The 10853-nt window shown below is 38.6% G+C and overlaps 3 protein-coding genes across 7 annotated transcripts in view; 2 read left to right on the top strand and 1 right to left on the bottom strand.

The window, feature by feature from the left end:
• LOC111490886 overlaps window positions 1-1072 on the top strand; it is a 5998-nt gene extending 4926 nt beyond the window's left edge. For all 5 annotated transcript variants that reach the window (XM_023139534.1, XM_023139535.1, XM_023139532.1 and 2 more), the window contains one exon: window positions 161-1072. In XM_023139534.1, coding sequence (XP_022995302.1) covers window positions 161-885 — 725 coding nt within the window. In that variant the 3' untranslated portion in view covers window positions 886-1072. The remainder of the gene's footprint in view (window positions 1-160) is intronic.
• A 230-nt stretch (window positions 1073-1302) lies between these two features.
• Window positions 1303-4276, bottom strand: LOC111490887 (tetraspanin-20). Its single transcript, XM_023139537.1, has 6 exons — window positions 3800-4276; window positions 3217-3316; window positions 2523-2603; window positions 2338-2442; window positions 1744-1923; window positions 1303-1648 (listed from the first exon to the last, which is right to left on the bottom strand). The coding sequence occupies exons 1-6, from the start codon at window positions 4120-4122 to the stop codon at window positions 1625-1627; spliced, it is 813 nt and encodes a 270-aa protein (XP_022995305.1). The 5' UTR covers window positions 4123-4276; the 3' UTR covers window positions 1303-1624.
• Window positions 4277-5951: 1675 nt separating this feature from the next.
• On the top strand, window positions 5952-9816 carry LOC111491614 (transcription factor PIF1-like). The gene is made up of 8 exons (XM_023140590.1): window positions 5952-6220; window positions 6311-7094; window positions 7841-7939; window positions 8006-8071; window positions 8188-8253; window positions 8859-9269; window positions 9359-9461; window positions 9620-9816. Exons 2-8 carry the CDS (start codon window positions 6474-6476, stop codon window positions 9649-9651), a joined length of 1398 nt encoding a protein of 465 aa, XP_022996358.1. The 5' UTR covers window positions 5952-6220; window positions 6311-6473; the 3' UTR covers window positions 9652-9816.
• Window positions 9817-10853: the final 1037 nt, after the last annotated feature.

The raw sequence follows: 10853 nt of genomic DNA, 5'->3' as shown, positions 1-10853 counted from the left end.
AAAAAAAAAAAAAAAAAAAAAAAAAAAAAAAAAAAAAAAAAAAAAAAAAAAAAAACAAGAAACAAGGAAAATGCACACACATGGTGAATGCATAGGCTGTACAGATTGTTTTGACTGACTATATCGAACTGCATCTCATATAAACCTTTAACTGGAACAGAGTTCTGTACGCCATTCAAGAATAGCCTCATTGACAAATCGCCACCCATAGAATCAGTTTCTCGGAGTATATTCTGGGGTGATTCTTATTCAGATTCGTTTGCTTCCTATGCACTCAAATCTTCACCAGTTTCCACTTGTTTGGAGGAAGAACAAAACTGGCATTGCCTCGTGGAAGCCCTTCTTACAATGTCTGATCTCAGTAGTGAAGTACAACAATGTGGCTTTTTGTTTACAAGATGGCATTCGCTTGTAAATCCACTAGATCCATCTCTAAGAGACAAATATGCCAATCTAAGCAACAAAGAGCCGATGCTCGAGGCCAAGCGAAGGCAGGTACGATCAAGTAGGAAGCTTGTATTTGACTGTGTGAATGCTGCCTTGATTGATATAACAAGTCAGGAACTCGACCACAGACGAAGTGCGAAAACATCTAGCAGAGCCCATGACAGCAGTTTCACCGAGGGCGCACCACTAACATTATTGGACTGTGTTATGGGTAAACTGAAGGATTGGGTTTGTGGTGAATCTAGATGTGTTACCGGAGAAATTGGTGACAGCAACAGCCTGGTAGTGGAAAGGGTAGTCAGAAAAGAGGTTGGGGGAAAATTTTGGGATGATCATCTTATGATGGAAATGGATAATTTGGGGAAGGAAGTAGAAAGGAGATTGCTGGAAGAGCTATTGGAAGAGGCTGTAGTTCAATTGACAGGTAAGTGTGATTAAAATTTGCAATTCTGTTTTATTTTAGATTAATTCATTATTTCCCACCTTTGTCTCTGACATTCAATAAATGATGGCCCCGTGATTTATTTTGTGTATGTCCAGATAAGTCTGCCTACTTACCTCTGATATTCATTTTGTGAAAATATATGGCGTATAAATATAAGTGAAATCTATCTATTTTGATTTCTTAGCTTTTGTTTTTGATTCATGCAAAGTTCTTGAAGTATTATACTAAAAGATTAGAAAAGAAAAAAATGAAAAGATTGTTACGATTGCTTTGACAATTAAATGCAGTAAGGTTAAGCAGTTATTTCGTGAGATTAGTCGAAAAATAGATTCAAATTGTGATGATCACTCACTCTAACTTTAATATCTTATAGGTAAGAACTAAATGTAGAATGTATAAGAGCTCACACCTTTGGTTAACATCATATCAATTTTAGAAGAGTAGAATGGAAAAATAGAACTTGTTCAAATTCCTCAACTTGATGATATTCACATCTCATAATAAACACCAGAACCTTCCGTTCTTTCACAAAGCTGATTGCAATCTATCCTATCAGACCAACCCAAATCAAAGCACACAATATAGCAGAACAGAAACTTACACACACCAATGACTGGTTTGAGTTTCTCTGACCTGCTCAAGGAAGACTTTCTGTTTCCATTGCTTCGGTTTTCTTTTTTTCTTTTTATTTATTTTTATATTTATTTACGAACTCTGGTTTGATGAACTATATCATTCACTGTTTTTCAATCCATACTGCAATGAAAAGGATTGAGACTACATTTAGACACAGATTTTGTATGCCTCCTTTTTGCTAAAAGAGAAGAATAGGGCAAGGTTTAATGTGATACCTTCTCTCTCATGCGTGCACCCCAAAGGGCAAAGTTAGCACCAGAAGCTTGATTTGCAGGTGGATTAAGCAATGTTTCCCGAATTCTGTCTTGATCACCGATCTCCTCGTTGGTATTGTACTCAGTTTTACGGGTTGAAACCATGGATCTCAGAATGATTGCTAACAGGAGTGACAATGCCTGAGAGGTCGCATGAAGGACTAAAGTGAATGACCATAACAAGTATAATCAAATAGAACCTGAGAGGCTACACTATAAACTTTGATAAACTGAAAAAACGAGCAACGTAAGCCACCGTTGCAACGGATAAAAGAGATCAAATGGCCAGAAGGGAAGCTTCGAGTCAGTTTACCCGAGCAACTATACTGAGGATTCACAACTTTATAAGACAACATATGATTCACATGCTTGCTATTTTGCTCGTTTGCTGAATAAAACACATGACTTCAAAATAAGGTCCATTATGCATTTTGGAGGAGAAAACCAAAAAATGAGGTTCGTCTTAAGGATACTCAATCTGCCCATTTAATACTCAACAACAAAATGCAATCAGAAACGAGCGAAGGGATAGATGATTAATTCCATCAATTCTACCTGCGTCGCAATCACTATGATACCGATCCACTTGCACAGATCGACGTTGTCTTCAATGAATTGCCTGAGTCCATCGAGTTCACCCGTTGGGTCAAATGGAAGATCCTGCATCATTGTTTTCAGGTCAACACATATCAATAGATGCATGTGCACATGTAAATTTGCTTTCAAGTGCAGAAGAATACCTTTTCCCACCGGCGATCAATTGCAATAAATGATACCAAAGCCACTTCCACGAGAATAAACAGTATTATAAGCATGTTGTACTAGTATTGCTAGGTTAAGGGAAAGCCATGTTAAATAGATACGTTCACTCATCAAGAAACAAAGTACTCCCATTTCAAAGGAAAAAAGAGCTTAAAGGATAAATGCAAGCTTATTCAAGAAAAGATCAACGCTTATTCAAGAAAAGATCAAGAGTCCCTAAATAGTTGAATAAGATGCACCACATGACCACGTGACCGTACCAAAATATGATTTGCTCTGGTGAGATTCCACATTGATTTGGAGGAGAATGAAATATTCCTTATAAGGGTGTAAAAACATTTCATTAGTAGACGCGTTTTAAAACCATGAGGCTGACGGTGATACATAAGGAGCTAGAGTAGACCATATATGATAGTGGTAGGCTTGGGCTGTTGTAGTTCTATAGGTTGAATAGGGAAAAAAATGCAATTCTTCCAAACATATGTTCTACGAATTAGGATTAGTAAATTCCACACCAGAGCCAACACGAGTTCTCGTGGCATGTTTCTATTAGTCCTCATGAAATTGAGGACAAGACTCCGACTATTGCCCAAAACAGTAACTTCACAGAAAAGAAAATGCAATATCTAGAAGTGAGAAACAAGCTGTAATAGACTGAAAATAGTAGGATACAAAACAGAGGCAGCAGCCACTAATTGCTTCAGCTGCAATGCAGCCAACTAAAGTAGTAGAACACAACAAGATGCCCAATCCCATGAATGAGTAGATGAACCTGACAATCATATGAACCCAATATGCAGCAATGATCATAATGATAAATCAGCATAAAATTAAGAGCTTCATATCTTAAAAAACTACCAAATTACTATACAGAAAGAGAATCATTCGGGACAAGACTGGAGCAAAATCCATGTTCACAATATTCCATCACCAAAAATGAAGAGTAAAACTGACGCTATTGTAGTCTAAATTCCTTCAAACTCATCCAGAACTAAGTTTCAAACTCAATTGATTGTTGGGGAATAATCAACAGAAAAGGCAGCAACAGTGAGAGAGTATCCAAGGAAAATTCCAACGAATTAAAATACAGAACGAAGTTAATATAATTTTGAAGGATTTCGACCATTGATTACAAAAACTGTCCCATTTCATAAATGCGCAACACGGATTTTCAAATCTTCTAATTAAGAGTCGCAAACACAAGGAATCGAAAACTTCACATCAAAGCCCAACCACACATTCAAATTAATCTCACCAAGGGGCAGGAAGCTTAAAGGCATTCAAATCAAGCTCTAAATCCGTCCCGAGCTCGGGAATCAAATCGGCAGCTAAATTCACAGCGGTAATCCGATCGGCAAGAGAGACTGATTCAGAATTCAAATAAAACGAAGCAGAAGAAGCCGTAGAAGGAGCCAACGCCGGTACAGGAGAAGGCGGAGGAGATACAGGAACTTGATGATTCCGACGATCGAGCATCCATGCGGAATAAACGATAATCGAAATCCCAACAAAAGCTTGAAGAAAATTAAAGCATTTGAGGATGAAAGCAAGAGAAACATGACAACAAGTGCGAGCCATTTTTCGTTCGTGGGTCTTGGTCTAACAGGAATTTGAAGGTCTGGGATTTCGAACCCTAGTCCGGATTCACGGCGTCGGGTTCAAAAATGGGTAACTTTAGTATGAACAAACAGAAAGTGTTCGTAAAGGAGAAAAAGAAAAAGGTCCGAGAGGGATTAATGGCAACAAATATATATAAATTATTTTTTTTAGTATAACAAATATATGCTAATTATGGTTTAATATATATTAAAACTTATTTTAATAATTTTTACTTTTCAATGTTATATTTGTAACCTAGTATTTAATTTCAGTAAGTTGGATTAATTTAAGTATTTTAGGTGAATTTGATCGTGATCCCGTGTAATTATTGTCCATTAAATAACTCGACCACGTGGAGGAAGTGGGGTCCGCCTCACTCAGACCGACGTGGAGCTCACTTATTGTCTCATAACTGGCCAACTTGGCATGCTCTTTACTTGCCACGTCTGCACAATTTCCAACGTCCACATACTTCTTATCCTCTCCTCTCGATATCTGTTTAACTTGTCTAGTCTCGCGATCCGGACCGTTCATAATTCCACCTAATCCAACGTAAATACACATGATGTGAGGTGGATAATTGAAAATGATAATACTTTAAATAATAAAAAATAAGGGTCATACCACAATGCTGCAATATTGGAAGACATTGCATCTGTATTTTCTACAAAAATTTTGTTGGATTTCTATAATTTTGTGGAAGTCGAAAATAAAATAATTATGAGTTACTTCTAGTAATTTATTCTATGATAATGTGCAAGTTCGATCACACGTGAGCCAACTACCACCTTGGGTCTTTGACCATGCCCAAGGCATGCAACCAAGCTCGATTCACCATGTCCCAATCATGGCTAGGTTGTATGCACCATATAGTGCCACACTCAAGATGGACAACTAGGCTTAGGCTCTTGAACTATTATAAGTACGACGTAGTTAGACCACTACACTACAACAGCATGGTGTGGTGTGTTTGGAGAAAATGTATGAAGTTTGTAATTTAATGTATATTTAATATTAAAAAATTATTAAATATAAAAAAGAATAGTTCAATAAACCTGAAATATTCCTTTTCTTAAATAAATAAATAAATAATAAGGTTATTTTAAAAAGTTATTAATAAAAAAAATAGTTCAATAAATCTAAAATATTCATTTTCTTAAATAAATAAATAAATAAATAATAAGGTTATTTTAAAAAGTTGGGGGGAATGGGAAGTACATTGACTTGGGCACATAACCGTCAAAACCTCGGCTCGTCCTTTTCCGTTCTCTTTCTCAGTACAGAAGAGAGAGAAAAAAAGAGAGGAGAGAGAGTGAGCGTTCCATGGAGATTGAAGGCAGCGCAGTTGGTGCGATGAGCTTTCACATGACAAAGTGAAAAGTCATTTTCTAAATTAGTTGACGTGGGATCCAACACCTTCTCAGGATCATTTCCTAAATTAGCTAATGAGTCATTTTAGCAGATTCCCTCGAACAAAGCACGCTTCTCTTAATCGAGGCCTCATATCAATAGAGCTTATCGTGTTAGTTTCTACCTTCTCTTTCATCATCCAACTCGCAGCCATGTTAGTTTCTACCTTCTCTTTCCATTAGAGCTTATCGTGTCTAAGCAACTTTGAACTTCCATGAAAGACAATCGACAATTGGAGCAGCCATTGGGAAAAACCTAGTGCGGTTGGAAAACAGACGAAATAAGAACTTTTCTGATAGCAATTTGGATAGAGAGTTGAAGGATGTGAAATGTTTTCTTGATTCTGGAATTTAGTTCCACCGACGTTTAATGATGATCGGTTTTATGTTCTGTTTTTGTTTTACAGCGTTTCAGAGCATTTGGAGACGTAATTAGCTGCTAAACGACATCGACTTCTCATCGATTCCGTTGGATTTATCTTTTCAACTAATGATTAATTGAATCAGCTGAACGGACTGGTATTTGGTTTTGTTGTTTTCTTATCTGCTATTAGTTACTTGATCCATCTATAAAAGAGGATGAATCGCTGCGTATCTGATTTCGAGACTGACGAAGATTTCTCGCTTCATACTTCTTCCGTGCCATTGCGCTCCAATACATCTTCCATGTGAGTGTTTGTTTTTTCATTCTGTATTGTTTCTCGATTCGAGATTATTTTTATGGATACAAGTCTGGATTTGTTTGATTGAGAAAACAGGTCAGACGGCGAGGTTATGTAACTGCTGTAGAAGAACGGACAGGTGGTAGTGCATAGTCAGAATCAGAAATCCAGGACGAAATCACCCCCGTCAACAACGGCCGAGCAAATCACGAACAGAGATATTCGACCTTTGAATCAAGAGGAAGAGCCGCAGCTCTTTATGCAGGAGGACGAAATGATTTCATGGCTTCATTATCCTCTTGTTGATGATTCTACCTTGGAGAATAGTTTATGCAATGAACTCCTCTATCCTTCGCAACCTCAGAGCATTGAGCAAAACGTTGGCGATTCTTCGCAAGTTCGTACTAGTCATGGCATGGAGTTCCGCCCGTTGACGTCGATGACAACAACGATATCAAGGATGACTTCTCGGCCGCCAATACCACCGACGAGAAGAACAGAACCGGAAACGAAGATGAGTAGCTTCGGGCTCTTCTCGAGGCACACAGAGAGGCTCGAATCTGGTCCGTCTAAGTCAAAGAGAGAGGTAAGGGAATCTCCAGTCGTCGGTTCGACTTGGGGCGACACAACGTGGTTGACGCCCGAATCAACGGCTTCGGATTTACAGAGGACGGCTGTAGTCGACGCATCAAGCGGTGATTTAGCCTGCAGGGTTATGAGCGGTGGTGGATTAACGGCTACATCGAGTGGCAACGATGGAGGGCTGATGAATATGACAGGGGCTGAGACAGATCCCGCAATTCAAAGGACGACGAGTTTTGAGGATCGAAAGCGGAAAGGAAAAGAAACGGACGATTCCGATTACAAATGCCGTAGCACGGTGAGTCTTGCTCCGAACTCAATTTCTTGTTTTATTTTATGCCCCTTTGATTCATTTCTCATGATTGATAGAATTTATAATTAGGTCTATGATTTTGACCTTACACTTTATGAAATTAACCAGACCACATTAAATAGATACACATGCATTTTTTTTTTTCTGAAGTGAGCTGTGAGGACGGCATTCCTGACGTATGAGCATGCGCCCATTAGAATCTACAATCTCCCCCAATTTTTTAGTATTTTTGCCCCCTTTTTTTCAGATACGCCAAGCGTTTAGTATTTATAAAACTAAAACTAAAACATAAAGAAAATTTGAGATGAACCCAAGGACTCTAAAACTCAGTGTTCTAAGCTGAAAGGGACTATTGAAGTGAATAGAGCAGGCTCTCCGCTAAGATGATTTCAACGTCTAAGGTTTGCTGATACATTTGATTAAAGTATGGTAAGAATATTTCTGACAAATCCTATGTAACCATTATCCTTAATTTTCAGGCATTTGTGATAAATACCTTAAGAATCGAGTGGAAAGGTTACTGGATGTGCTACGTCGGTGTCCATTGCTTTGTATTTTGTTTTCAGGTTCTATAGTGGTTAGGAACTATTGTGCTTTGAGTGGATTCTTACGTGCTTCTGCAAATGTAAATTCTGATGCTGCTGATGCCAGATGGGGCTACTGCATTGGTGCCACTTTCTAGCTTTTCAAGGTCTCTCTAAAAAATTTAACTTTATAAACATTTTTCAAAGGACGTTGAATTTGAATCTACTGATGCAAAGAAGCAAGGTCGTGGATCAACCTCTACAAAAAGATCTCGTGCTTCTGAGGTCCATAATCTCTCAGAGAGAGTGAGTAATTTTCTTTTTCTGTATTGTTATACATCTTTTCGTAGAATACTTATCCCTACATTGCAGAGAAGAAGAGATCGGATAAATGAAAAGATGAAGGCTTTGCAGGAGCTAATACCTCGGTGTAATAAGGTGCATATATAATTAGCGAGATAATTTCCTCCTCTGAAATAAAGTTCATAGATCAAACTATTTCTTCCCATTTTTGTTTGTTCACTAAATTTGATCGATGTTTACTCACGTTTCAGGCGGATAAAGCTTCAATGTTGGACGAGGCAATTGAATACCTGAAGTCACTTCAGTTCCAAGTGCAGGTATCAATCAATCATGTTTACTCAATTTCATTGCGCATACATTTTCATGCTCTCAGACGGCACAGTTTCCCTTCAGCATGATTGTTTGCTCATGTTGCCCTGTTCCTGCACTCTTCACTGCACACTACCAGTGCTTTCTCATTTCTTTTCATATAGTTATTTGAAGATATACAAACAAGGGAGGTGGCTGAACCTCCTACTAGTAGACAGGTACAAACACTTGACCATTCGAACTTTGCCCGGTTCTTAATTTCATGTATCTGTTAGGAATCACGATTCTCCAGTATAAGTGCTTATGACTTTGTTTTGGACTTCCTTAAAAGGTCTCATACTAATGGAGATGTATTCCTTACCTATAAACTCATGATTATTCCTTAAATTAGCCAATGTGGGCTCCTTCCCAACAATGCTCAATAGTATCACCTTGTCGTTGATCCAAAATACTGAACGAAAACCTTCGACCATCTTCCCCAAAAGATTATTTATGTGAAACCGAGTTTTTTAATCCTCTGCCCCTTTCTTTTGGTCTCGAAATGAATTGGTAATGGTTGTAATAAGACGAATGTGATTCAGTATGCATGATAAGTAATACAAATATTGACCAGTTTCTATGGAGATGGTCCATGGTATGTGGTTTGGTGCCTATGATGTCTCCTGGCGTCCAACAATTTATGCCACCAATGCCAATGGGACTTGGAATGGGCATGGAAACAAGTGTGAACCTTCCCATGATGCCAGATCGTAATATGTTAGCTGGGTCGACATTTCCGAGTCCAGCTGGAGCAGCCCAAATTGGATCAACTTTCACTCATCCAGTCTTTCATATGGCGCATGTTCCTAATACCGACCCATCAAGAACTCAAGGAACAAATCTGTCGGAACATATGCACAGCTTATCAGAAATGCAAAATATAAACCATCCAAGATTCTCAAGTTCACTTGATGGTTACCAGCAGTTTCTTGGCTCCCAACAGATGCAGGTGCCCGCAGCAGCATCACAACAGCCTTCCCCACAGGTATCTAGCACCTAATTTCTCTGCTAGCACCGTTGTATGCACCATTATAGCTCATAGGTGCTATTTTATATCCTTGAATTCTTTCGCAGAATCAACTAGCCGCCCTACCCAGATCCCCCAATCAACATACTAGTCGGGGACTTGAAAGCATCGACAATAATCGCGAACCAGGGAACCCCAGCATGGATCCATGTGAGCTTTTCTTGTCCTATTTGGTGCTCAGAAGGATCACAGGAGCCACATAGATAGGAACTCCATTCTTGAACCGCCCAACCTTTATTTATTTTTTCGACGCAAGTATCGTGGATGAGTGTAAGCTGTACTCTAATCTTAACTTTGTATAATTGCAGGTTTAAACCGGAGGAAGCATGAAAGTTCTTAGCCAAGCCCTACATGCCTTCAAAATTTTGTAGCGTAAGAGAGGCAGTAAATGGTTTCGGCTGAATTTTGTTAGGAGATAGAGTTCCATAACATCACACACACAGGTAAACATGTAATTAAGCATAGTTCTTATCATTATCAAATGAGAACAACAGCTTCCTTGGCATTTTTTTCCCTCAGTTTCTCCCAATCTTGGGAGAGGAGTCCATGTCAGCCCGTAAAAAGCCAATAGAAAGATTGATCAAGGATTTATAAGTAAAAAATACATTTTCATTGGCATGAGACATTTTAAAAAACTAAAAGTAAAACTACTATGATTTATGTTTAAAGTAGACCATTCATGGAGAAAAATAGTTTGTAACATAATATCAAAGTTATGTCCTTAACTTAGCCATTTTAATAGAATCTTCAAGTGTAGTACAAAGAAGTTGTGAAGCTCGAAAGTGTATTCTAGAGTGACTGAAGTGTCGAATAAAGTGTGTACTTTGTTTGAAAACTCTAGAGAAAATGAGTCGAGCTTTTGTTAAAGAGAAAGTCTCATCAATTAATTAATTAATTAAGAGGTTGATCACGTGTTTATAAGTTGTTACAAGAGCTTAGGAAGAATATATTTCCTACAGATTTTCTCTCTCCTCCCCGCGACTTCTTTTCTCCCCTATCTCTGTTGACTCCTCCCCTTCTCTCCCACGAAATTTCATGGCTTATGGACGTCGGTGGAGGTAGATCGGAGATTTCTCAAAAACCGATTTCTAGGTTCCTTCTCTGACGGCGTGGTGACGACGACACGACGTGAGTTCGCTCTTGGTGGATGTATTTAGGCTAGTGAGGACTTTTCCGGTGTGATTTGCTCAGTATAGGGGTCGGGGCTGACGGTTTCGAGTTATGGTTTTGCTCGCCAGAAAAACTACGAATCCTCTCTCTCGGTTTTATGCTCTTTGGCTTCTTAGCAGGTGTTCCAGGGCATCCTGGCGACCCACAGAAGTCGTGGTCGTGTGGGGTTCAAAAATTCCAGCGGTTGCTGAAATTTTTGCAACCTCACCAGCCAGGTCCAATACATTACATATTGTTAGCCTCATGATTTTAAAATACCTATGTTGAGAAGGATTTTACACCTTTATAATAAATGTTTTATTCCTCTTTTCAACCGATATGAGATCTCACAATCTATCATATAATTCTTTATGGAGCTCAACATCCTCTTTA

Source organism: Cucurbita maxima, unplaced genomic scaffold (assembly GCF_002738345.1).
Source record: "Cucurbita maxima cultivar Rimu unplaced genomic scaffold, Cmax_1.0 Cma_Scf00016, whole genome shotgun sequence".
In the NCBI taxonomy this organism is placed as follows: Eukaryota; Viridiplantae; Streptophyta; class Magnoliopsida; order Cucurbitales; family Cucurbitaceae; genus Cucurbita; species Cucurbita maxima.
The sequence above is the reverse complement of the archived record's forward strand: the minus strand, read 5'-3'. Positions and strand labels throughout refer to the sequence as shown.